At 41.7% G+C, this 27,891-nt stretch overlaps 1 protein-coding gene and 1 long non-coding RNA gene across 6 annotated transcripts in view; one reads left to right on the top strand and one right to left on the bottom strand.

Moving 5' to 3' along the window:
- BIRC6 (baculoviral IAP repeat containing 6) overlaps positions 1–27,891 on the top strand; it is a 170,721-nt gene that overhangs the window by 129,302 nt on the left and 13,528 nt on the right. For all 5 annotated transcript variants that reach the window (XM_077343614.1, XM_077343600.1, XM_077343607.1 and 2 more), the window contains 2 exons: positions 24,177–24,387; positions 27,320–27,465. In XM_077343614.1, the coding sequence (XP_077199729.1) occupies positions 24,177–24,387; positions 27,320–27,465 (357 nt within the window). The remainder of the gene's footprint in view (positions 1–24,176; positions 24,388–27,319; positions 27,466–27,891) is intronic.
- Positions 771–9,840, bottom strand: LOC143840301 (uncharacterized). The gene is made up of 3 exons (XR_013232114.1): positions 9,548–9,840; positions 5,928–6,000; positions 771–1,415 (listed from the first exon to the last, which is right to left on the bottom strand). It is a non-coding gene; the product is annotated as an uncharacterized LOC143840301 (long non-coding RNA).

Raw genomic sequence — 27,891 nt, 5'->3', positions numbered from 1 at the left:
TTCAAGGACATGCCAGATGCCAGTAATACCCGGGTTTTTATGATGATATCTTGAAGGTAACTGAGATGCACATTTTCATCTGATAGTCATGAATTGGTTGGTCTTCCATACGAAAAGGTGGCTTTGTGCCTGTGAATCCATAACGTGTTTATGTGTGTGTGTGTGCACGTGTTTATGTGTGTGTGTGTGTGAGAGAGAGAGAGAGAGAGACCCTTATTATTTTATATTAGTATAAAAACTAAAAATTTACAGTGTGCAGTCCTGGAAGGAATTTTTTTATACAGATGCTACAAGCAGTATACCTTCAGAGACTAGTATAGCAGCAACAGTTACTGGTTTTAAATCTTGATGTTAATATGAATTATATTTTATCAGCCCTCCATGGATATACATTATTTCTTTTGTGGCATCAAAATACATCTGACAGCATTTGCTTTAAATGTGTAGACAGATTACTTGAGTTTTGGCATTGGATGTTTTCAGTCTGTTGCATTTAAGTATGACCAGTTAAAAATTCTGTTCCAAACTGAATCAGAATTTAAAAGCTAGCAGACGTGCTAGTTTACACACAACATTCAGAAAGGCATTGTATGTTACAGTACTTTTCATATCTCTCTTGAAGTCCCATGGTATTTGGCTGTTTTGGTCATTATATAAAAAAGAATGCTGCTACAAATCTAAATTAATACATTTTTTGCATAAAGACTTATTTAAAGCTTCTCTTACCCTACATTGCATCAGGAATAAAATCTCATCAGACATGCTGCTTACTCCTCACTGCAGTAGAGAATCAGCCTTATCTTCATGGAGGGCTGTTCTTTTCACTCAGAGCAGAGATTGTGTACATGCATGAACAATTTCTTGATGAATTAAAATGAGGATGCAATGCTGTTACAGAATCTTCCGACAGATGCAGGCCTCCGTTTGGTTATCCACTGAAATGATCCCTAGTGAGGACAGAAAGCCCTGCTCTGTATATCCAACACATGTTTGTATGTTTGTTCCTTTTTTAAGTCTTGCATTCTTCCTTAAGATGAAACATTTTCTGTGCTGATCATCAATATGCTATTCAGTCTTGCGGTTAAAAATCTGCTGCTTCTCCTGTGTATGTAGCTCTTTCCCAAGACATTCCAGTTAAATGATCATTTAACGTGCTCTGTATCTTGAGAACTCTGAAGATGATATTCTTCTCATGTCACTGTGTCGTAAATCCAAATGGCAGCAGATAAACCGTTCATTTGTTTACAATTGAGCCTAGGGAAAAAAAGTTCTTTGTGTGTGCTGTAGGGTTAGGAGTGTTGCCTACCTGCATTCAAAGCATCTGACAAATGATTCCCAGGCATTCTTCAGAGCGTTGCATAACTTAGCAGCCAGTCAAATCCGAGTTGTGAAATGACAGTCTCTTCAGTTGCACACTGTAGTGAGTGGTGACATTGATTAAACATGCAGTTGGCACTTGCTGAATAAAGAACAAGCTACAAGTCACCCTTGCAGACAGTGAGTTGCATAACAATTTGCAACGGTACTGTTGTTTCATTGTTAGGCCAGGCACATTTTAATCCAGTAACAACTGTGAAAGTGTGCTGAATAGAATAAAACCAAGTTAACAAGGGTTGTGTAACGAATAGTAACATTGAAGCATTTGAGCTGAAAAAGGTTTGTGGGGGGTGGTTTTTTATCCTATTTTATAGGCTGTGACTCCTGGATGGAATTACTTTTTAAATATCCATCCTGCTCTCAAAAGAAATGTTTGCAGTCTACTACTGTAGGAATTAATAATTTGAACTTCAGTGCATGAATGAGTGGTGAAAGGGCGTTATGCTGGACTTAGATATCAGGTGAGTGATATAATTTTACCTTTCACATGTGTTTGTTACTGGCAGGTATTTTATTATTAATAATAATGTACAAACAGAGTGTTGTCATATGTTAGAATTGTAGGTATGCTGGTGAGTAAATGGGTTCTGCTATCTACCGATGTTTATTTTCTTTGAACGTTGTTTTATTCAATAAAATTAATTATCTTCTTCCAGATAAATAGTATGTTTGTACTTTCTCTTTAAAGACAATACTACACTTAAATAATTTATATGATTTAAAAACAGGGTTGGCATTTAAGCAGTGGTTGTATCAATAATACATTGCAAAACTTATATTCTCAGTCTATATTAATAGTAGTCTCCCGCAATGTAAAGTAGCATATTACAAACATTACTGAAAATATTATTACTTATACATAGCTTAAAATCCATATATTAATGGCATATTTTGTCTAAAAACAATAAGGTGATATTGAGATAGACTTTAAATGAATCATACTTGGTGTGCTGTTTTAAGTAAAAATACTTGATGACTTTAGACCAAATGTTGAAACTTTCTCCAGTTTGATCTGTGTGTTGCTAACTATAAAACAATGCTTTGGGAAATACATTGGATTTTTGTTTTTGCAATAACAATTTTTCCAAAAATAGGGATATTTGAGTTAATTTTCTAGAAACCATGGTTTAATTTTTTTTTATTTGCCAGAAATGTAGGAAAGCATTCTTATGACTTAAGTCTGAATTATACTCTAGATGCCGATATGAAACTTGTAAATCTATAACTGCTTTATCAGAGCAGTTAGTATAGAAATTTACCATTTGGTAAACTGGAAATAAGGGTGCCACACCCACTATTAACAATTAGGGGCTATAACTCACTGGTAGAGCATCTGCTTAGCATACAGAAGGTCCCAGGATAAATCCCCAGCATCTCCAGTTAAAAGGATCAGATAGAAGGTGATGTGAAAGACTTCAGCCTGAGACCCTGGAGAGACACTGCTGGTCTGAGTAGACAGGACTGACTTTTACGGTCCATGGTCTGACTGAGTATAGCTTCATTGGTTCAGTATTATATAGTCCTAAGTATATGCAATTCTCAACATGGCCCCATCTCTGTATATTAAATGTATATATTTGTTTTATGTAAGTAAAATGTGGTGGGGAGGCCTTTCCAGGGCTGTTTTGGTCTTTGAGGGAAGGACTCACTGGAGGCAACAGCAACCACCAGGTGATTTGCTACCATAAAATTTCCATGACTCACAAGGGCTTGGCTGCTTAATGCTGTTCCACAGAAGCCCTCCAGTGAAAGTCAGTATGGTGTAGTGATTAGATGTTTCAGACGAGGATGTAGGAGACCCAGGTTTGAATCCCTGCTAGGTGATCTTGGGCCCACCACATACTTTGCCTAATCTATCTCAGAAAGTTGTTAGGATAGAATAGATGAAAGAAGAATGAGGTAAACCACGTTGGGTCCCCATTGTGGAGAAAGGGAGGGTCTAAATATAGGAAGCAAATAATACAAGTAGCTGAATTAGGGAGGCATATAAAATATAGGTTGGTTGGTGGGTAGGATGGAGAGCAGGAAAAGAGAGAGTATGGGGAATGCTAGTAGAAGAAAAGGAGGAAATACTGTAGAGAAGGGGAAACAGAGAAAAGTTAGGTGCCTATTTCAGGTCAATGCACGTTTCCCACATGCAAGTGGGCCTGACCTGGTGGCCAGCATTGTGCAACCCAAATTTTCCTGGGGTGAGATGGCCAGTGGAGGAAAGGAGGGAGAACTGAAAACAGGGAGGGAGATAACAGTACATTGGCTAGTAGATGGGAATGAGAGAAAGAAGCCAAAGAAAGGGATAGGCTATGGGGGTTTTCAGAGAAGGGGAAAGGAAATTCTCTCCCCCCCCCTCGCAAATCCTTCATACTTGAATTTACAAATTCCTTGATAGTACATAAAAATGATTTTCTTAGGGGAACCTTCTCCCCACCTTATAAGGATAAAATGGATGAGAGGAGAATGTTATTTTTTCAATTAAGAATTGTAGGGATGTTTTCCCTTACATAAAGCATCTTTTTACTCCCTTTACTTTCTGTTTGCAGCGACTGTTGTCATCAGTGGCAGCTTGTAGGATCTCAAACTACATTATGTGCATGATATTTATTTACAAGATGAAAAGTAATGCTGATGTAGACTGCATTGCTTAACTAAGTTGTCTACACTACCAGTTAAAGTTCTTGTGAATAATCACTAGGTTCACAAACTAGCCTTTTAACCCATTGTATTTTTTTTCTTTCTCCGTTTGTAAATCTTTTTGCTGATAATTCAATCAAGCATCTAAAGAATTGGGCCATAACCCAAGTAAAAAAAAATTTTTTTTGGTTTTGCAGTCTGTGAATCTTTTGCTTCTGTATTCTAGATATACTTTCAGCTACACAAGATTGTATATCAGTATATTGTATATCAGTATATCAGTATACCACTTGTGGCACAGAGTGGTAAGACAGCAGACATGCAGTCTGAAAGCTTTGCCCATGAGGCTGGGAGTTCGATCCCAGCAGCCAGCTCAAGGTTGACTCAGCCTTCCATCCTTCCGAGGTTGGTAAAATGAGTACCCAGCTTGCTGCTGGGAGGTAAACGGTAATGACTGGGGAAGGCACTGGCAAACCACCCTGTATTGAGTCTGCCATGAAAACACTAGAGGGCGTCACACCAAGAGTCAGACATGACCTGGTGCTTGTACAGGGGATACCTTTACCTTTTTATATTCTTCTATTTGTTTCAGAATCGCTTAAGACTAAATACTAGTTTGTTCAGGTTTCTTCTTTTGGTGACATAACATGAGTTAAAATTTCCATGAAAATAAAATGTTCCTTATGTTCATTGTTGTGGCGTGTCTGTATTTTATTTGGAAGGGATGTTTAAACATTACCATAGCGATCAGAGAGCGCTAGGGCAGTGGTTGAGACTAGAGGAGTAAACTACCCCCCCCCCACCGGGCCTCAGTAAAATTGTCAAGCGTTGAGTGGTCCCCAGTGATAAAAAGGTTGGGGACCACTGCTCTAGAGTAATGTACCTATAAATAAGAAATTATGATTGATCCCAAGCCCTATTATGTTTGCCTCCCTTCAAGTCATATGTTCCCAAGCACTTATTTACCCTGCTTTTAATTTTAACTTTTAACAGAAAAGTGATATTGGTGGTTGCTGACATGACATGTTAAATGTACAGTGGCTACTTATAATACATATATGAATTTAAGATCTAAACCAAAAATACTGGGGAAATGCTTTAAGTGTCTCTGTAAACATGAACCAACCAGGAGGGTCCGCAGATCCTCAGCAGTGTATTTTCAAGGAAGGTTTAACTGTAGAGAAAGGGTAAGATATTGCTTTCACTCATGCTCTTCCATTCATAGGAATTTGCATAGCCATATATTTCCAATGGTAAAAAATAATATGAAAGGCATTCATATTGCAAGTGATGCAAGTATTTATCAGGTGTTTATATGAAATCACATGTTTCTATATAGGCAAAATGCTGTGAAAGAAGTGAAACCAAACAGAATGGTTTTGTTATGCGTAAGATGCAGGGGGTCTGAATATACCATTCAAAAATAATATGTAGCTTTCACTGGACCTAACATGAATATGGAACTGTTATTCATTGCACAGTTCGGTTAAATGTGGGAATATTAATAGAACTATTTAGAAGATGACAAGAGACGGGAAATGGGGAAAAGCATGAGGTCCTGAAATATATTTCTGATGACTATTCGTAACTGAACTGTTATGAAGACATGCTTGCTTTACTTTCTTTGTAGAGGGAAAATATATTTGAATTCACCCTTAGGACAGAAAAAAGCACCAAAATCTGTAAGGACTAAGTTTGGGGGGAGGAGGTTACAATCAAGATTCAACCATGTTAACTAAAGAGCTAAGAAAGTACAATGACAGCCTATTACAGCAGGAACCTTTGAAGCTGCAGAACAAATATGGAACCCAGTGATTAAACTTCCTAGAACAAGGCTTTCCTTTTTTTCTCCTGCTATCTTAATTGATCCTGTCCTGTAAATCACAGAAGAAGCAGTGAAGGTGTAAATAAAGCATAGTTACTCTTATGCTCCTGTTGCTCATCTTAAATCTCTCTGGGCAGCCATTCATCACAGCTCAAGTGAATGCAGTTCTCCTGTCAAAACAAAACAAATCAAGTAGCACCTTAAAGAGTAAAAGCATTTATTCCACCATGAGCTTTTGTGAGTCAGAGTTCATGTCAGATGGTATGAAGAAGAAATAAATAATGCATGTTTTTTATATGTAAACTTACCAAGGTGTGTGGGGGAGGGACTAGGTAAGGGTACAGAAAGAGCTTGGTGTGAAGTCTGCCATAAATCTTTCTAGTGGTATATTTCTCTGTGTATAAGGGACTAGAATGGATTTTGGTTGTAAACAGGAGTGTAATTAAATTGAATAAATAACGAACAAGAAAGAAGCAGTTATCTTATCAGCCTGTATCTTTAAAAATACCTGCTTGCCAGTAGTATCTCTATTTATAACAGTCTGTGTGTGATTATAGGTGCAAATTATAGAGAGAAATATATAGATCTAGCCATGGCTTATTGTAGAGAGTGATAGAAAAAAATTGGCAAGAGGACTAGAAGGATTAGAACAGCTATTAAATATGTGAAAAGAAAACTTGCCATAGAAAGGATGTGTGTGTTTTTTTAAAAACACCTTGTAACAGAAATGAATATTGTACTGCAATCCCACAGGAACATAGCATTCAGTTTCCAAGGCATGTCTGCCTTCTTAACATTTTCAAGTTTCAAGTCCTTATGTTGCTTGAAAATTAATAGTCACTGGCTGATAAATCCTAGAAATTACAGGAATTACTCCATGCCATTTTAATTGGTAATGGGAAAGACTTCAAGGCCCTGTCTTTTCCCCATGAATAAGAATGGGCTAAACTTAATAGCAACATGCTGCAGAATAAAAGGGTTGATCTGCTTAACTTGCATAATAATTTCTATACAGATTGCAAATACAAACTTTTTGCATCAGATGTCCACAATGAAGAATTTGGTTTTCCTTGGTTAAGGGTATTAGAAACTTTAGCCCTACCTCTAAGCGTTTTTGAAGACAAGGCAGATTATTAAATAAAAATAAGAGACAAATGTAAATGATAAACCTGTAGAGCTGAGTAATAGCTATGATATCTAAAAGAGAATGTACACAGCTTTGTGTATTCTTCCCTGAGCTTATTTGTTCAAAATCTAAACTTACTGAGTTGTCCTGATTATCACTTTTCTTTTAGCTTTTGTTTGTCAGAATTTTACATAATAACCATAAAAAATCTCTGGAGTACTTAGAGAAAAAGATTTTAAATACAAAATTTGCAACGTAACACTGGATTTAATGGATGAATAAAAGCAACAAGAACAGCTCATCTGTTAATGTCTTGAGCCGTTGTCTTTGCAATTTTTATTTATTCAGTCTATAGCTCATATTAATATAAACATATTCAGATATTTTCTACCCCTGAGTATAAGATTTTTTCTGGGACTGAAGAAGCGGAAAGAAAATCTGCTACACACAAGGCTGTAGAAGCACTGTGCTGGAGCTTACCAGCCCATACTGCTTACATTGATATGGAATTAATTAATTAATTAATCATCCAAAATACACGCAGCATTTATAAGTGTTTAATTATGCTGCAGTACCATTTATGTACTAAATCAGAGGCTGTCTGAGGATTGAAAGCATCTACAGTGATTTTCTCTTCACGTCTTAGATATAGTGGCAGATTGGCTATTTAACGTAGAGGAAAATTTCCCAGTGGGCCACTGCCCTAGAGAGCTGCTGGTGGCCAAGCCCCAACAACTCTGCCAGTGCCTCATGGATCACTTGGCTCAAACTCTTCATTGATAATTGTTGCCAGTTCACTGATTGTTTCCTCTTGCACTGATGCCGTTTTGTGGGATGAGGGCGAGCTAATGTCCATTATTGGTGCCACTGTGTTCAGTGATCCCTGAAGTGTTATTTGGCAGAAGCTGCTCAGCTAGGATTGTCCCTGGGTCATTTTCATTTTCCATTCTGCTCCTGATTAGATGAAGGATGTCCTGTCTATCTCCTGCAGAATTTTCTGGATGGTCTCTTGTTTCAAAAACAGCCAAATATCTGTAAACCGCTCCGCGGTAATAAATAAAAGGCTAAGGGCAAGTTGGGAGGAGTTAAGGTGGTTGCCGTCTGGGATAAAAACTCGGAGGGGCGAATCAGGAGCCGCAAAGCGGCTCCTGATTCACCCCTCTGACTGTCACTCACTTCTGGATCAATGGGTAGGCAAGCAAAGCGCACCTCCCCATTGCCTGCCTGGCCGTCGTGGACTGTGCCTCAATGCATGGAAAGGAGCAGGGACACCGCCTCAAAGACGCGGTGGCCCTGCTCCTTTCCAGCCGCACATCCTCCCAACTTGCCCGGGGAGCAGGGAAGGAATCCCACGCCTCCCATTATGCCTTCCTGTGACGAGGCCACCACCGCCGGCCTCCGGGACCCTGCCTGCACCTTGTGCCCCTCCAGTGCCGACCTCCACCGCCGGCCGAACCAGGTGAGCCGCCGCCCGCCACTAAACACCCACCCACCCCCTTCGCTTCCTACCCCCCAACCCCCTAACATCTCCCGCTTCGCCCATCCTTCCCCGTACCTGCCACTACCCAACGACGATGCGCCATCCCCACGATCAAGCCCTCCTCCCTCGCTGACCATGCCAACACCCCCCAACAAGCCCCACCGACTCCACAGCGCTTCCCCCAAAACCCCACCCCCCAACACGAGCCTTTGCCCCTCCCACCCACCCACCCACCCTGATAGAGCATAGTCCATCCCTTACATCAACATTACCAGTCAAAACCAACCACCATATATGCCTGCCTTTAAGCATCTCAATTCCATCATTTCCAGGGACAGGACCAAAGTGTCATGCCCAATCCCTGGCCCATTCAGCTGAGTGATGCTCGTTAGAACTGCCACCTAAAAATTTCCATTCCAAATCAAGGCACAAGGAAAAGTATCACCCTGGACTACCTAATGAGGATCTGGAGTTTTACACAGATTGGCCCGGCCGATTCCTGCCCTGCTGACAAGCGTGGCTCGCAGTTGCTCCCTTGCCGGCGGCCTGACGCGTCGGGAGGCGCTTTGCGCCTCCGACGCGTCAGGCCGCCGCCCAAGGAAGCCCCCGGCAGTTGCGCAGAGCGCGGCTGCCGGGAGCTCCCTTGCCTAGCGCCTGCTGTATTTTAAGTACAGCGGACTTGATTACTAGTAATTTATACAAACCAGCAAGGGGACACAGTCCCAGTAGCCCTGTGCAAGGAAGCCCCAACTATTTAGGAAATGGTTATAGCCCAAGGATCCTTCCTCCCGGCAGCACAAGTAGCAAGCACTGCCAATATAGATTGGGACAGGAATGGTCCTCAGGGGACCATTTAGAGGCAGCCTCAGCATTAAATCAACAAAGGACCCCCTAGGAAGACAGCTGCCAAGAAGCAATATGGTGGTCTTTAGATGCCTTCATCAAGCATTACTCTGTGGATGGGAATAGGAGAAGGGATTCAGTAGTTGGCAAAGCTGAACTGCACTCATTATTCAACTGAGACGCACTCCACCTCCAAGGTAAGAAGCTCTATAGTCTGCCTATTTGGCAGTGCACAGAAGACTGAAGATGAAAAGAGTGTTGAACTTACCTGTAATAGTTGTTCATTGAAGTGTCTTTTGTGCAGGCACATATTCTCTCCCTCTTGCCCCACATTTACAATTGTAACACTGGCAGCTCAGGAGGACTGAGAGAAGGGTGGGCCCTTCCTGCAGAGCATGTAATTGTTGGGGTGTGAAATGTTCTCTAATGAGCTCTGCAGGGGAGGGGCTTTCCTTAGCATGTTGGGGGAAAAAATACCAGAATAGCTGTAAGACAGCCTCCACGGCTGGCTGTCATGTTCTGGTAGGTACTTTCACTGAAAACACTTTGCATCTTGAACAGAAGAGATTTGTTGAAAGAAAGCATAACAAAAATAATGAAGCTTGAAATTGTTGTAACTGAAAATCAATAAGAAATACAGAACCAGTATAATATTCTTACGCCCCATCCCATGGAATCAAAACCATGTCACATCTCCACCCCTACTCGGAGGTTGGCTCTCACCCCTTTTGCCCAGAAAACACTCTCGTGGAAATGAAAACACCTGATCGCTTTTCACTGGTATGGATTCCAGTCAGCAGTTCAAGGGCAGAAACCCAAATAAACAGCCACTCCCCCCCCCCCAGCATTCTCATAACACTCTTCACACCATATCTCATGCAAAGTGCTAAAAGGTTTATAGTCCCCAACTCCTGGGAAACTATTTGGTTCCCAGCCAGGCCAGATGGCCTCTGATCCCATTATTTGCCCTCAGGCAGACACCACATTGCAGTCCACCTCTGGCAAACTGCAAAACAAATGAACAAAACCTTGAGGAACATCATACTGATGAATATATGACAGGACCATGGCTCAGGTCATAGGCCATGACACTGTCCTGCATAAACATAGTCTCAGTATGCACAGAAGACACCTCGATGAATAACAGTTACAGGTAAGCGCAGCACTATATTATTATTATTATTATTATTATTATTATTATTATTATTATTATTATTATTATTATTATTATTAGATTTATAGCCCGCCACTCCCTTGCGGCTCGTGGCGGGTAACAATATCGCAATTCCCCATTAAAACCCCATAAAACAATAATAACATTGCCAATATTGCCGGCATGGCAAGAATGGCAGCTCAACTCCCCCCCCTCCCTCCCACTACTAGCGGGTGGAGAGGAGGTCCTGATGATGTTTTGCTTCGGGTCCAGAACCCGAGTCCCCGGGGGAGGCATAGATCTATTATCAGCCCCGGCCTCAACCATAAACCTGGCGGAAGAGCTCCGTCTTGCAGGCCCTGCGGAATGTTGAAAGATCCTGCAGGGCCTGCAGCTCTCCCGGGAGCTCATTCCACCAGGTCGGGGCCAGGACCGAAAAGGCCCTGGCCCTGGTCGAGGCCAGGCGTGCTTCCCTAGGGCCGGGAACGACCAACAGGTTTTCACCCGCAGAGCGCAAGGCCCTGCGAGGGGCATAGGGCGATAGGCGGTCCCTCAGGTATGTGGGTCCCAACTCGCGTAAAGCCTTGAAGGTTAGAACCAGAACCTTGAACCGGATCCGGGCAGCAATTGGCAACCAGTGCAGCTGCCTCAGCACTGGCTGGATGTGGGCCCTCCAAGATGTGCCAGTAAGGACCCTAGCAGCTGCGTTTTGCACTAGCTGAGGTTTCCGGATCAAGGACAAAGGAAGGCCCACATAGAGCGAGTTACAGAAATCTATTCTGGAGGTGACCGTTGCATGGATCACTGTGGCTAAGTGTTCGGGGGACAGGTAGGGCGCTAATAGTCGGGCCTGGCGAAGGTGGAAAAACACCTGGCCCGCTACTTTTTTGACCTGCGCCTTCAAAGTCAGGGAGGCATCAATGGCCACACCCAAGTTCCTGGCCTGGGACGTGATGGTAAGTTGCGTCCCTGCCAGGGTGGGTAAGCGCGCTTCCTGGTCCTGCCCTCTACGTCCCAGCCACAGGACCTCCGTCTAGGAGGGGTTGAGTTTCAGGCGACTCTGCTCGAACCATTCTGTCACTGCTTCCAAACATCTGGCGAATGGTTCTGGGGGGGAGTCCGGGCGGCCATCCATGAGGAGATAGAGCTGGGTGTCATCAGCGTACTGGTGGCAACCCAGTCCAAAACTCCGTACCAGCTGGGCCAGAGGGCGCATAAAGATGTTGAATAATGTGGGGGAGAGGACCGCACCCTGAGGGACCCCACAAGGGAGTCTATAGGAATGCGAGAACTCATCTCCCATTGCAACCCTCTGGGTCCGGTCCTGGAGAAAAGAGCGTATCCAGCGTAACACTGTGCCCTGTATCCCCGTGCCGGCAAGGCGGTGGACCAACAGCTCGTGGTCCACGATGTCAAAAGCGGCCGACAGGTCCAGAAGAACCAGCACTGCCGACCCGCCCTTATCCAGCTGGCGACGGAGGTCATCCGACTGGGCGACCAGCACCGTCTCCACCCCGTGGCCAGGTCGAAAGCCAGACTGATATGGATCGAATGCCGAAGTTTCTTCCAAGAATGCCAGGAGCTGGTCTGCCGCGGCCCTTTCAACCATCTTGCCCAGGAACGCCAAGTGCGACACTGGGCAATAGCTGGCGGGGTCCCGCGGATCCAGCGTAGATTTCTTCAGGAGAGGGTGAACCACTGCCCCCTTCAGCTGCTCAGGGAACTCCCCGGACTCCAGGGAGAGGTTGATAATGTCCCTGAGCTGGCCTCCTATCTTCTGGCCGCCTCCTTTGAGGAGCCATGATGGACAGGGGTCAAGGGGGCAAGTGGTCGCCCTAACTGAGCCTAGCAACTTGTCCACTTCGGATAAAGAGAGCCGTCTGAAGCCATCAAACGTCACCTCCAAAGGCGGCCAACAGGCCTCCAGTTCATTTACTGTATTAACTGTGGCGGAAAGATCGTGGCGGAGAGACGAGATTTTGTCCGCAAAATAGCTCGCAAATGCCTCACGGCCGAGTTCCAATTTGCTATTATTTTGGCGCCCCTCAAGGGCGGTAAGGGATCTAACTACCCTAAATAATTGGGCCGGGCGAGAGCTTGCAGACGCGATTTCCGTGGCAAAATATTCACGTTTTGCCACTTTCACCGCCATCTCATACGCCCTCATAAGCGTGCGATAAGATGTTCTCGTAGCTTCGTTGCGAGTCTTCCGCCACACTCACTCCAGTCGTCTCACTTCCCTTTTCTTCTCCCGTAGTTCCCCGGTGTACCAGGGAGCCCGTTTGAGTCGAGGGCAGAGAGGACGTTTAGGGGCAATCTCATCTATAGGAGCTGTCAGGCGGGACTGCCAGTCCGCCACCAAAGCCGCTAGTGAGTCGCCAGGAGGCATCGGGTCCCGCAGAGCATTCCGGAATCCAATTGGATCCATAAGTCTCCGCGGGCAGGCTAGAATGCGCCCGCCGCCCAACTGGGGGGGGGGGTGGTATCCTGAGCCGGGCCTGCAGGGCATAGTGGTCTGACCACGGCACAGCTAAAGCTGTATCCAGATCCACCTCTATCCCAGCGCCGAAAATCAAGTCCAGTGTGTGGCCGGCGTGATGGGTGGGCCCGGCAACAAATTGCGAAAGCCCTAGTGTCGCCATGGATGACACCAGGTCTCCACCATGGACTGAAGGGGGCGCGTCCGCATGTACGTTGAAGTCGCCCAGGATCAGAAGCCTGGGGTACTGCAACGCCCAGGCGGCCGCCGCCTCCAGCAGGCGGGGCAGGACATCTGGCGGCGCGTTGGGCGGACGGTATACCAACCAGATAGCCACACTCTCGACCGAGTCCCATCCAATATTCATGCCTGATAGTAGCATTAGCTCATAGTTGTGGAGTGAATGGATTTCAGCCAGCTACTAATATTGTTAAATATTCTGTGATGCATACTCTCCAGTATGATGCTTTCTAACATTTTTTTTCTTTTTACTATGAAGTGGGGCATATTCCTGTAGTGTTGGAAAGTGAACATTGAAATTTTTAAGAAAAAAAGGAATTTTCGTAGTCTCCGCTCCTTTAGTGAATATGGGAAATATGCTTTTGTATACATGCAGGCATGCCCTGGGAATATATTTTTAGTAGCAGCCCTTCCATTGTAGTGTTATCTTGGAAAAAACCAGAGATTCCCAAAGAGAGTTTTTATTCTTCTGGATTTGGTTGACTTCTCTCTAACTCCACCTGCATTTTTTCTCAATAGCTGTTTCCAAACAGAAACAAGATCGTACGGTGTGTAGGAATGGGAATGCTTAGGGGAGAACTTATTTTCCCTTTTATATGTACTTTATTCCCATACAGAGAGTTGCTTTGGTGTCTTTGGTCTCCCTATCAAAAATGCTAGATCATCGGAAGCATCAGTGGCTCCAGAAAACAGGGGGGAGAAAGCCTTTGATTATTAGGGCCAACCCAAATGGCACAGAACACTGTGCAAGCTTTCACTTTCTCCAAACATTTTATAGGATCAGAGGCTACAAAAATATAAAGGGAGTGAGTAGAAAAAACTGATGCATAGGTTCTGATTCCAAGACTTTATCTTGCAAAATGGTGAGCAGACTTGGCAGCTTTAGAAAGGTACTCCTGTCAGGTTATATCCTTTGCACTCTAAGAGGAAATAGTAAAAAATGGAATCAGCCCACTGACAATGTAAAACCAACAGCAAGTAATATTTTTAAATCTAATGTTGGCAAGCATAGCTTTGAATTCAAAGAGCTAATACATTTTCCGACTCCCAGATGCCGCTCCCTACACCCCTGAAAAGCCATTCTTCAGGTCAGTGTTCAAAATCATCATTGCATTAGGAAAGGGGGGTTGCTAGCACTTTGCTCACAAGTTTCAGCAGCTCACAACTACAGAAGCTAGCTGAGCACAACTCCACTAGCAAGATAATGCTGCCCTATACTATCTTTTCCTTTGTTCATTAGGGTGTGCGTATATAATTTATTCACACTCTCCTGCTGTGCGTTGCAATCTTAAAGCAGCTGGTTTCCGGCTTTCCTGCTGCTTCCCAGATCTGGAAAATGGTATAGTACAGAAATTTGGAAAGACCGAACATACATAATTTTTTTTTCCATGAATTATATAATTATGACTTACTTTGGTTGAGGCCAGCAAGTGTGCTGCCACATCAGTTCCCATTTGGCATCAATAGTCTTTTAAGTCATGGTTCAGTCTAGTTCAGATTTCTGGAAAAGATAAAGATTTACTTGGGTTCTTTTATTCCCTGGCAAAGCTTCCCTCGTATTTAAAGTCATCCTTCAGAACTACCCAAGTGTGAGTGTTGTGCTTGCAAAGATAAATCTGTTCGTTGAACATTTTCTGGTTGCTTCTACCGCATAAAATGGTTGACAGATTCAATTTCAATAGAGTTATTTATGTTGAAGCACAAAATTCAGTGATAAATGCAGTAATCTGAATATCTTTATACAAAAAGATTAATGCTGCTTTTGCTTTAATTAAATACTTAACATAATGAATTAATGTTAAAATAATAGAATTTTCTGAAGTATGCTAGCAATAGTACTTTATACAGTATAACTTTTACAGTGAACAATTAAGAGATAAAGTTCAAGTCTGAAAATGAAAAAAACAAGGGGCAGAGTTCACCCAGAGTGTTGTGGCCATACCTGGCATCAGAATATATACATGGTTGCACCAAAAGCTGAGCCAGTTATAATCTAGTTTTGACTTGTTGTTGTTGTTGTTGTTAGGTGCGAAGTCGTGTCCGACCCATCGCGATCCCATGGACAATGATCCTCCATTACTTCATGCTATGTCATCACTATTTCCTAGTGTGAGCTTTCACTTACATGCTATGTAGACATTGTGAGTTTAGATGAGAGGCTCATGTTTATCATATCTAGCTTTTAAAGTGGACCTGAATCACAGAGGGGAATATGAACAGAAATTTTAACCCCAGTATATGTCTGTATGCTAAGTGCCATCAAGCCACTTCCAGCCTATGACAACCCTATGAATTAATTACCTCCAAAATATCCAGTATAGCTAATGGAAAGTGTTTTTTTTTAATAGGCAGCCCAGTCCACCCAGTTCTTCTACTCAAAAACTATTTTTAGGTATAAATAGGTGATGCTCTTTAATATCCTTGTTTTCCATTATGGTTGCATATGCTCCATTCATGCTGTTCTTTGTGGATATATTTCAGTGGAAATAAAAGAGTTTTTTATTGTCATCTGTAGCCAATTAAGCTATACTTGGAATGTTAAATGGCTTGGAAAAAGAATGTAGTGCTGCTCAATATTATCTATTTAATGGTCCATTAGGTTTGGTTATTCTTAGTTTGGAGTATCCTGGAGCAGTAAAGGAGAGCAAAGAAATCTTAAAGATATTTCCTTTTAACATATACTTTAAGTAGTGCTTCTATTCTGTAATACATGTATCAAAGCTGTTATAAATATTAAAATTTGTATGCCATGTTATCAAGGTTGCAGTGAATAAGAAATGGCTATGTAAAGCTAGATCATAAATGTTTGTATTTAATTATCTTTAATATATGGTTTTGGCTCAAAGTTAAGTGATCTTAAGGAGTTCCGGAATATATATTCTGGCAAACTTTTACAAATGCCAATGATGATTTACATTAAGATGTTGTATTTCTGTACTGGAATTTTTTAAAAATTATGGTGGTTCTTGTTTCAGGGTAGAAGTTGATCTTGTTAATGTATTTTATTTTGCCATCAAATCAAAGGTGACCTATGGAGACACCATTGGGTTTTCAGGGCAAGAGACTCTCAGAGGTGGTTTGCTGTTGCCTCTATCCACATTGCAACTCTGGTACTCCTTGGTGTTCTCCCATCCAAATACTGACCATGCTTGCGTGATTGTTGTACCTACCATTCTAGTGCTTTTCATTTTCTCAGTTTATATATAGTACATGATATTAGTGGTTCTAATAAAGTTCGGTTTGCTTTTTCCATGCTGCTGGCATTAACCAGCACCCTGGTTTGGATTGCATGTGTCAACTTATTAAGTTGCTTATTAAAATTGTACGAGAAGGGAAGAACTTGTGTGGGGATGTGACATTTCCCCCTGTATCCCTTTCTGCACACTATATTCTCTTTCCATCTTCCAAGCAACCTCCATATCATCACCTTTTCCTGCTTCCATTTGTCCTTCCTGCCAACTTAGCTACTTTTAATCCATCCCCTCATCTTCAGCTATATTTCATTTATGCCCCTTCTTTTACAACAGTGGGAATCCAAAGAGACATCATTCTACTCTCCATAAGTCAGTCTGTGAATGTTGCACTGGCCCAACACCTAGCCCTCATGAGTCCTCCCTCAACAATCAAGACAGCCTTTGCCTTTTACTGACAAAAGCCAAGGTTTGAAGTCTTGTGTGATTGCTTAGCAATGACCACTGAGGTTTCTTAAAGCTACGGATGTTCCATGGTATACAGCAAAGCTATGCAAATGGAAACAGGAACTGAGATAGCTAGAGCGAGTCTGGTGGAAAACTCATAGCGAGGCCAAAAGAACATCTTATGAGATGCTTATGAAATCTTACAAGATGGCTGCAAAAGCCACAAAAAAAGTATATTGCAGCTGCTATTGCCTCTGCTAGTCACACCCAGCTCAATTATTTAAGATGGTTTGCTCATTGACATCTTTAACTAAGGGATCATCAGAAATTACACCAGTGGAAATGAGCTGTGAGGCCATCCTGAGCTATTTTGTGGAGGAAATATCAACTCTCCACCACAATGTAACCATCAAGCTTGATACAGGTAGCAAACTGGAGGCCCTTTGGCTGTCTCAAAATCTCACTTTAGATCATTTCAGTCCACTCTCTTCAGCTGATGTGGACAAGACTCTGACAGCAATCTGGTAAACCACATGCCCCCATGACCCTTGTCCCTCATGGCTGATGAACACCAGCAGGAGGAGATCTGGGACTCTCTCTGTGAGATTAGCAACATGCCCAAGCACAGGGACCTTCCTGAAGAAGCTGAAGGAGGTTGTGGTCAGACAACGTCTGAAAAAAATGGAACTGGACCAATACAACCTTGCCAATTACCACCCAGACTTGCATCTGCCATTCCTGGGCAAAGTGATTGAGGGGGCAGTTGTGGACAGCTACAGAGCTTCTTGGAAAAGACATCAGCCCTTGACCCTTTCCAGTTTGGCTTCCGTCCTGGCCATGGGGTGGAGACGGCTCTGGTCACTCTCACAGATGATCTCCAGAGACAGTTGGACCTACTAGACCTAACAGTGGCATTTGACATGGTAGACCATAGGCTATTAGCCCAATGCTTAACCAACATGGGGGTGAGGCCTAGCCTTAATATTGCTACAGTCTTTCTTTCAAGATCAGGGTGGCAAAGATGGAGGACCTCTGGGTTGGCCTGCATACTGAAGGAGATACAGTGCAACTCCCAACACAAGATGGGGTTTGCCTAATACCAATACCCAATATTTATGTATACCTATATCCAATGTCAAGAGCCTGGACATAACTCTGGGCACCTCTCTATCCACAGAGACCCAGATCACAAAAGCTGCTCACCAAGCATTCTATCTTTACCAGGTGAGACAGCTTGCATCATACCTATCAGCATCCAACCTGGCTACCATGATCCTTGTAACTGTCACCTCAGACTTCTGTAACTCACTCTAAGCATGGCTGCCCTTGTGGCTAATTTGGAAATTCCACCTGATCCAGAAAGCAGCAGCCATGAGTCTTTACTGAGATTCAGTGGAGAGCCCACATCACACCAGATCATATTCAAGGTTTTGGTGCTAACCTTCAAAGCCTATAATGGGCATGGTCGCTTGTACTTGTGGGAACGCCACTCCCTAAAGAACACTAAGATTAGTGACCAACACTTGTTTAGGATGCCCAGCTCAAAAGAGATGACTGGTGTCAATAAGAGCCAGGGTTTTTTTTGTCCCGGCTCCAACTTGGTGGAATGCTCTTGCTGATGAGAATCAGAAGTCTCTAAGACCTTCAACAGTTCCGGAGGGCCTGCAAGACAGAGCTGATCCTCCAGGCCTATGGTTGAGGCCAGGAAATTAAGACAGACAACGCTGGCATCCCTCCTCAAAACACACCATCCTTAAACTAACTGTCCAGCAGAAATGAAGCTTCCCCCCTTTCTCAAGGCCCTATAGAGGTCGTCTAATAAAATAATGAATATAATTTAGTATAATTTAATTAATAAATTAATTTGGAAAGTTTAATAGTTATCAACTAATCAGTGTAACTTTATTACATGTAGGTGCCTGTTGTTTCCTGCCTAAGCCAACCTGAAGAGTGGGCAATAATAATAATAAAATAATTGGAATTAACCTCATTATTTTTAAAAAGACTTTAGATTTTTCTGCAAAGCTGGGGCATTTATTCTGGTTTGTAGAAGAATTTGTCTTGCCTGCTCATGGCTCCAATATCTGGTTTTAAGCTTCTACAGATGGAACTATGTTGAGAATTGATATGAACAGATAGGAAGTGATCCTGATTCCTGGCCCCTTTTATAGTTCTTCCTGTTTTCTTTGTCCTCTTACACATACACTCATTTCTTTCTTTTCATTTTTCACCATTCACACTCTTTCAAGTCCTTCATTCTTGCATTATCCACCCCACCACCCTAAACACTGGCAATATCCAGAATTTTCTTTCTTCCTTTCTCAGTAACACCCACAAATACATGCCATATTCAACTGGATTCCCCTATTGGAGTCCCCAAACCTACAGTTACTTTCAAGTGACAAAGCCAACAATCCACTATAACTTTTCAACTGGGCAAGTATTACCTGTAAGGGATTATTTTTTTTGGGGGGGGGACCTCAGAAGCTCATTTCCCCCACACCTCTGTTTCATGTAATTTAAATTTTGTTTTTAAAGTATGAATGGGGAATGGGGTTATAGTCCTTCATGGCAGCCATTCTTTTGGTCACACCCATTTCATTTTCTCAAAATTCCAAAAATGCCTGGAGACTCAATAAGGCTAGAAAGCCTCGTCCTAAGGAGTTGGATAGGTTTGTTTGGGGGTAAGTAGTTCTTGTGGAAGAACATCATGTGCACATCGGATTGTTTCATGTACCACATCTGTACCCAAAAACTTGTGTGTTCTTTCTAGTATATTGATCTTTTGTTGGGCTTTATATATAATGTAATGCAGAGTTGCTGTCATCATGCATTTCTAAATTGCGCACCTTAAGATATATCTAAAATCATAATTCCAAGCCCTAAATAAGCACTAATTTAGTTGATAAACTCATTGCAGGGAAGGTGACTGAGACCAGGACTGCTGAAGGTTTGACATTGGGAATTTGAGAACTGTCTTGCTTCAAAAGCCTCTATATTAATCCAGCAGTTTTCCTTCTGACACTTTCAGGTGTAGCAAGCAGAACAGTGAAGAGAGAGACAGATTAGCAAGCAACAGATGTGGACAGGGATGCTATGTTTATCTTAGAGACCTGTCATTTAGCAATAATGATTCAACCAGAGACAGTATCTTAGATATGAAGAGCCTCATGTAATTTTAAAAGTATCATAAATCACATGTAAATAAAATGAAAAAGTTTAAAGTATCTTATCTGCTTTCAAAGGGCACAGAAAAGCACACCGTGCTGGCAGTGCAATATGCTTTCTTTTGAGAACTTCAAGGACATACAAAGAAAATAAAGACAAGCATTAAGAGTGGTGAACAAAGGTTCTCTATGGTAGTCACAAGTAGAGCACCACCAAAGAAGCAAGGTTGCTTTACTTTAAATCTTCCCAAGGCATAATCTGTAGAACATGTAATAGATAATTGCAGCTGTCCTATAAATTTACTGTAACCATTTTCACTAAATAGGAAGGCAGATGTATAGCTTTGAAAAGATGTGGCCAAGATTCAAAACCTACATACTATATTGGGTGTAGAATCTCCTTGCTGCTCCTTCTGGAAATGTTTTTCCAGATTAGCAGTCCATAAAGCAAAAAGATGGCTCCCCAGGGGCAGATTTGATCCCAAACATAAGAAGTTGGTACTCAGCAAGCAAAACACTTCAGCCCACAAAAATGAACTTGCTTTGGTTTATCAGGGTCAATGCATCTTTTGGTTTCCATCATTTTCTTTCTTTACAATCCAATGGCATTGTCAATAGATATATAATCCTTGTTTATTTCAGCCACTAATCTCTCTTTTCTGAGAGGTCTGTATAGTCATAGAATCATAGAGTTGGAAGGGGCCATACAGGCCATCTAGTCCAACCCCCTGCTCAACGCAGGATCAGCCCTAAGCATCCTAAAGCATCCAAGAAAAGTGTGTATCCAACCTTTGCTTGCAGACTGCCAGTGAGGGGGAGCTCACCACCTCCTTAGGCAGCCTATTCCACTGCTGAACTACTCTGACTGTGAAAAAAAAATTCTTGATATCTAGCCTATATCGTTGTGTTCAGGTTTTTATTGTGAACAAATGCAATTACTCATTAGTCTTTCCATTTAAAATGACATTGCAAATGGATTAGGAAAAAAACTAATTTATCCTTTTGTGGGGAGGGGGAAATAATCAAGAATGATTTAGGTTGACTATTTTCATTAAATCTGGAGGAATATTAACATCAGCATCCTCAACAAGGTGCTCATCAGTTTATGAAGTAATAACTCTGTCTGATTTTTCCCCAAGGCATTTGGCACAAAAAGCTACTGACAATTTTAGCTTCTTTTTAATAATCTGAAAGCCTGAAACTCTCCAGTAACTCCCAAGTTCAAAGAATTTCCTGAAATGAATTGTTGCTCTATATTTAAAGTCTTATCCAGTTGATAATTTTGTGTGTTGTTGAAGCAGAGATGTTAGCACTAGGACTGAGCCAAAACAGGGAAGATATTTGGGTAAACACTTCATCTGTTGTAAAATCGTACTCCTTTTCCACTTAACTTTTTTTCTTAGGGCAAAAAACGTTCTTCATTGTGTGGAAGAACTATCCACGAAAAAGAAGACCATACCTTTACTAAGGCCCCACTTCTTAGTAGCTAAATACAACTTGATAATTTTGGCGGTAATTGTGTAGCAGTTCAGCAAGAAACTTTTAACAGAGAGAGATGAAGGTGTTATTACTGAAGCATTATTATCACTACTCGGGTGGTAATGGAAAGTGCTGTCACGTCACAGTCCATAGGGTTTTCAAGGCCAGTAATGTTCACAGGTGGATTGCCTGCCTCCATGTCATGGTCCTAGTATTCCTTTGTGGTCTCCCATCTGAATACTAGCCAACCTCCTTAGCTTCCAGGATCTGACAAGATTGGGTTAGCCTGGTCTGTCCAGGTCAAGTAACAGAGTAGGCACTGTAATGTGTGGTAATGCATGTTCAGTCACATGTGCTTAAGTCTGTACCACAATTATGATTGCATGCTCATCAGTCTGGATGTAATGAATGAAGCAACAGTAGGCATTAACATGGATGTGAATAAAAGGGTTAGCAATATAAAAGAGAATCTGCAGAGCTGCTAGCTGTATATAAACTCCATGGGTGCAATGTCTGTAGTATAAAATGCTAAAGGGCTCCTGTGGGATTGTGTTTCCCTTGCAAATGCCAGTTATTGAGCTTTTCTCTCCCATTGGTAAGAAGGGCAGAAACATGTTATGAACTCATTCACCTTTAAATATTTTGAATTAGAGCAGTGTCTGTCTTTGCAATGTTGTTAAAAATAGCATGTCCTAGGGATAGAGGAGTCAGCTGTGAAACATTTCTGAGTATTAAAACATTTTGGAGACCTATTTAATGGTTTATACATTGTAATTGAAATGACATTGAATGTTTTTTCTGAGTCATTCAAATTACCCATGACTTGCTGTCGTGGTTTTGCAGTTCAAAAATTTGTAATTAATACCCCAAGGGTCAGGCATGACCCGGTGCTTGCACCGGGGATACCTTTACCTTTTTTACACTTGATTGCAGCCTTCTCATTCCTATTTTATTTTTATATATAGGGAAGGGATAGGGATGTAAGTTTTCCTTTAAAGGCTTTGTCCATGACCAAACCTAATATCCATTTGTGTGAAGATGAGTGTTACAAAGACACACAGATGAAAGACTGCTGGACTTATGAGAAATAAATCTGTGTGTATGGGGATTTATTAATACTTTCTCTTTATATTCTTAAATATATCTATAATTTTGTTTCCTTTGTAAATATTGTATATATTATTCAGAATCACCCAGCTCTTAGGCATATTTAATAGCACATGTGAGAACTAAATTAGAACAGTTCACCCTTCATGAGACAGAAATCCCTCAAGTAAACCTACCAAACTTCTGAACGGAAAAACTGCAGTTCATCTGCACCCTAAGAATGAGAACCATTGGGAATGTTGAGATTTGATTTTACTTTGGTCTGCCCCATATTATTTTGTCATTAGCACTCAGGTGCATAATATGCTTATATATTAGGTTTTAAAAAAAACATAAATCTTGTTTCCGTGACTGGTTAAAAATAATCTGGCAAAAATCCTTTTGAGCTGCCTGCCCAGCCTTTTCTTGGAAACTTCTTTTAATTATGTTTTCTCCCTATTTGCCAAATTCTTTAAATCATGCTTCATATCATGTGGGATCTAGATCCTCTTCATCACAACTGCTGTTCCTTAAATCCATAGTGACCTTCAATTGAGGTGCCCAAAACTAAACACTGTATTCGAAGTAAGGTCTTGTTAGCAGTGAATAAAATACCACGGTTGTATACCAGATCTTTGGGTGGGGGGGAGAGATTAATGCAAATCATAGTGCTATCAGCCATTTGAGCTATATCCTTATCCATGGTTCCTCTATATATTTGTGAAAAAGCCTGGGGGGTGGAACGTGTCTGCCTGTCCAAGTTGGAATAGGGCCAATCAGGCAGCCAGCAAAGCAGCTCCCTCCCTCTGACCCTGGACTCTAGCCTCTTTGCTGTCAGATACAACTCAGTGCCTGGAGCCAGCAGCAGATAAGGAGAGAGGGCCATGTGCAAAGGATCGTGGTGGAGGGCCTGCTAATGAGGGCCTCCTGGCCTGCTAGGCTGGGCCTGCTAACAAGAGCCTCCCGGCCTGCTGACTGCCTGCTAAGGAGCTCTGTCCCAGGCCTGCTAACAAGCTGCCCAACCCCGCCCCCCACCCCACTTGATCCGGCTGCGAGCTGCTCTGGAGTCCAAGCGGCCCAAAGCCACCTTAATCTGCCTGGCTGGGGGCCAGGGAAAGGGACCCTTTCAAGGCCTGTTCTTAGGAACGGGCTTTGAAGCTAGTCATTATTATATTCTTGACTCCCAGGATTATTTATCTTGGATGTACTGCTCTTAATTAGGTTTCCCTGTTGTTTGTGTATTTCGTGATCTTCCATGTTTTTCTTCCACACACTTGAATAGTTGTACATGAAATCTTTATAGTGTAGAATGTGATTAGAAGTTCTGTTACAGATTTTCAATTTTAGTTTTCTGTTAATTTAAGCTGGTATTATGGCTTTAAAATGATGATCACATCTGTGTGTGATTACTTAATTGCCAGTTTCACTTGTTTGAAAGGACTTCCTTACTAAATGAATTGGCATCACCTTTACTGGGATTACCTAGTATGACGAAGAGATAGATCAGTATAGCCAAGTTATTTAAAATTTGCCTTTTTTACAAAGTAAAGAACTACACCATTTATCTATGAGAATGTTCCAGCTACCCTTTGCATTGATCAACATGTAATTATGCCTCAATGAATAAATGTGCTATCTTTTTCTTTCTTGTATAGTTTTGGATATGGCCAGACATGTCCCTCTCTACAGGGCTCTGTTAGAGCTTCTCCGTGCTATTGCTTCATGCACATCTATGGTGCCATTGTTGCTTCCTTTATCTGGGGAAAATGGAGAAGAGGAAGAAGAGCAGCTGGAATCTCAAGCTTCTGTTGGTACTTTGTTAGCTAAAATGAAGACATGTGTGGACACGTACACTAATCGACTAAGGTATGTCCTTATTCTATTCTAGAATATTAAGGAATGTAACAATAATATATGACCTTTTCTTCCCTTTTCAAAACCTCTCTGAGCAATAGGTTTTGAGCAGTGACTAAAAGAATAATCAGTTTGTAAAAGAAAATACAATAAGAATTTAGCAGCTAGAATTGTTATATTCAGATCACTGTTTAGCATCAGATCAGATAGGGAATAACATCTTTAATCAAGCCTGCCAAATTTCTCTTCCCTTCCATAGATAGGAGATCCTTAATGCTCTTTTTCAGAACTTGAAACCTATTATTAGTCTTAACAAAAAATTTAAAGAAGTCCTCAAGTTGACTGATTGGAGGATGGCATGAGAGTCCTCAAAGGGCCGACCTCTTTTCCTAGACATTATAAGTGCATAAATAAGCAAACATAAACTAATTCAATTGATTAGTTACATAGAAAATACAGGCACACATGCAAAAGCAAGTTAGTAATTTAACAAGGCAATTGTAACCGATGGGAGTGGGGGAGGATGAAAGGAAAAAAGATAATATATATATATAATGCAGGTCTTCTGCCGCCTGCCAACAGCAATCAACCATTCTTCCCTTATACCACATGGCTAATTAAAGTAAAGCTAAGGTCAGCATCTTCAAAAAGAAAACCCCCAACAGAAGAGAAGAAATTAAAAAACATTTGAGGCTGCCAAATACAAGTTACTCTCCATAAAATATATCAGAACCCTGAAAATAAAAACAGAAGATATTTAAAAAAAACAGTTAAAAGAAGGAAGCGTTCACAGAGCACACAGCAACACTGTTGCCCAGCCCAAGCCAGAAATCTGACAAGGGAGACATCTTGATTACAAAGGAGTTTATCCCCGGGTGAAATTGGATGTGTTGACCCCTGCAAGTTCCCCAAATGCAGGAAACTTTGTGGTAGTGCGGGACTGTATTCACCTTGGAGCTTTTGTCCCCAACCACTGATGATTTAGAACTGAAAAATGTATGGGCCCATTGTAGTTCCAACTAAAAGATGTGGTTGAGCAGAAGTGGCCAGCATCCCATTCTTGGCAAGCAGGTAACTTTCTGTGGAGATATGTTTTAATCCAGATTCAGGCCTAGCTTGCAATAGAAACAACTTTGATCTTTCTATGTATATACACTGACTGTAAAATGGTGGGAGAAGAATGTAGAAGAGCATCTACTTGCCATGCAGTGCATCTCAGGTTCAACTCCTGACATCTCCAATTAAAAGCCACTAGAGAGTAGCTGGGCCACCGTCATGCAACACACTTTCATTTCAGAGTGGGGATTGGAACATGGGTCTCCCAACTCATAGTCTGACACTAACTACTATACCACCAGAGCCTCTTGTGGTGCAGAGTGGTAAGGCAGCCGTCTAAAAGCTTTGCCCATGAGGTTGGGAGTTCAATCCAAGCAGCCGGCTCAAGGTTGACTCAGCCTTCCATCCTTCCGAGGTCGGTAAAATGAGTACCCAGCTTGCTGGGGGGGTAAGCGGTAATGACTGGGGAAGGCACTGGCAAACCACCCCGTATTGAGTCTGCCATGAAAACGCTAGAGGGCGTCACCCCAAGGGTCAGACATGACTCAGTGCTTGCACAGGGGATACCTTTACCTTTTTACTATACCACCACTACAAAAGTCATTTCTTAAAAGGCACAGGTGTCCTTTCTTCAGTTTTCAAATTTCTGTGTAAACCACAGATGGGGCCATATTGAGAACGGATCAATCCTTTTCAAACAAATTGCATTAAGGAAAAGTAGTTTCTGTTAATAACAAATAGGGAAATCTAGTTGAATTTTTAAAATAACTTTTTCTTTGTTATCAAGCCCTGATGGGGAAAAATAATGGGATGAATTGTAATAGAAAGAGCAGACTTATTGTAAGTTATGGTTTTTGGTACTTTTAATCTGTTATAACTTGCCCTGGGGTCCATTTTTTGGATGAAAATGATATTATGGATAGAGAAGACCATTTCTACTTAAATAGCCTCAGTATTACTGAGAGGTTGTTAACTGCGATGAGCCATTTTTGAGAATGACAGTATAAAATTGAAACATAAATAAAAAATAAATAAACTAGTGCAGTCGGCAAGGGGAAGAAGAAAAAAGCACTCAACATTAACAATATTCAAAACATTTAGTAAAAGGTTACATTCATTCTCCTTTTCTAGTGTGCTTTATCAGAGGCAAGGAAGACAGTTATTACTGTATTCAATATGTAACATTCAGTATGGAAGACACAGGCAGCTAAATAGCCCCAAAATCATACATCAGTGAGTGATGAAGCTAATCATTGTGATGTTAAACCTCACCCCACCCCCAATAATAAGAACAAGAGGATAACCTAAATTTAAAGATTAAATAGACAGGGTCCAAAAGAGATAAATCATAACATGAAGAACATTAATAACAATATATATATATAATACTAAAAATATGGTAAAGAAATCAAAGAGGAAGGGGAAATGGCCACAATATAATAGTTGAAAGCCACCTAATTCGTTAAATATGGCAAAGGGGAGGTAATTTGGGCAGGAAGATCACACATGTGAGGGGTTCAAGGATTGATGGTGGGGTTACTCCCATGAATGTGTTCTCCATTGACACTGATGTGAAAATTAATGGGTAACATTTCAGCTGGCACAAGGATTTTCACATAAGGAGCAGTTTTCTTGCATCTCCCCTTCAGCTCCAAATGACCCCTTCAGCTCATGTTCCTTGGAGTACCCTTTCTCCCAACATCAGGATTTCAAGGAGCATTTAGGACCAGGGGATGGGGAATCATGCTTACTGAGCAGAAATCCTTGCAACCACAAAAGCATCTAGTTTGGATCTAATAAATCAAACCTCACTCATCCAGCTCATTTAAAATATCTACCATTAATTGTTGGTTTTCTTAATGTATGCAGTCACTTCATTATTTTACAGGTCTAAAAAGGACAAAGCTAAAACTGGAGTGAAATCTGATTCTTCAGATCAAGAACCTGAGGGATTAACACTTTTAGTGCCAGATATCCAAAGAACTGCTGAGATAGTTTATGCAGCAACAACAAGCTTGCGCCAAGCAAACCATGGTAAAGTACCTCAGTGACAGTTATTCTTAGAGCAAACATAACCTGTGTAAATTGTAGCAGGCTGCATCAAGAATTGATGTGAACATGTTTGCTGTTCAGGAGTACATCCTTACTTTTGCACAGTCATTCATTTGCACATCCGTACATGCTATCTAGACTTTCCTTCCTCCATCTGTGTGATCCAGACTTTCTCGACTAGGGTTTTGTGAAACCCTGGAATTTCTTGATGGGTCTGGAAGGATTTCCCAAATGGGTGGGAGTTAAATTTTTATATATTTTTTACATTTGCTAAACATTTATCTGGTGATATGATGATATATGGTCATGTTGACTTGTCCCCCCTCCTCAAAATGGCCAGTGGTGGACCTGGGAAGGGGAGGGGTCCTGGATGGGCATGTACATATCTATGCTTCCCAACAATATTCT

This window comes from Paroedura picta, chromosome 1 (genome assembly GCF_049243985.1).
Source record: "Paroedura picta isolate Pp20150507F chromosome 1, Ppicta_v3.0, whole genome shotgun sequence".
Taxonomy (NCBI): Eukaryota; Metazoa; Chordata; class Lepidosauria; order Squamata; family Gekkonidae; genus Paroedura; species Paroedura picta.
This window is presented reverse-complemented; position numbering and strand designations above follow the sequence as displayed.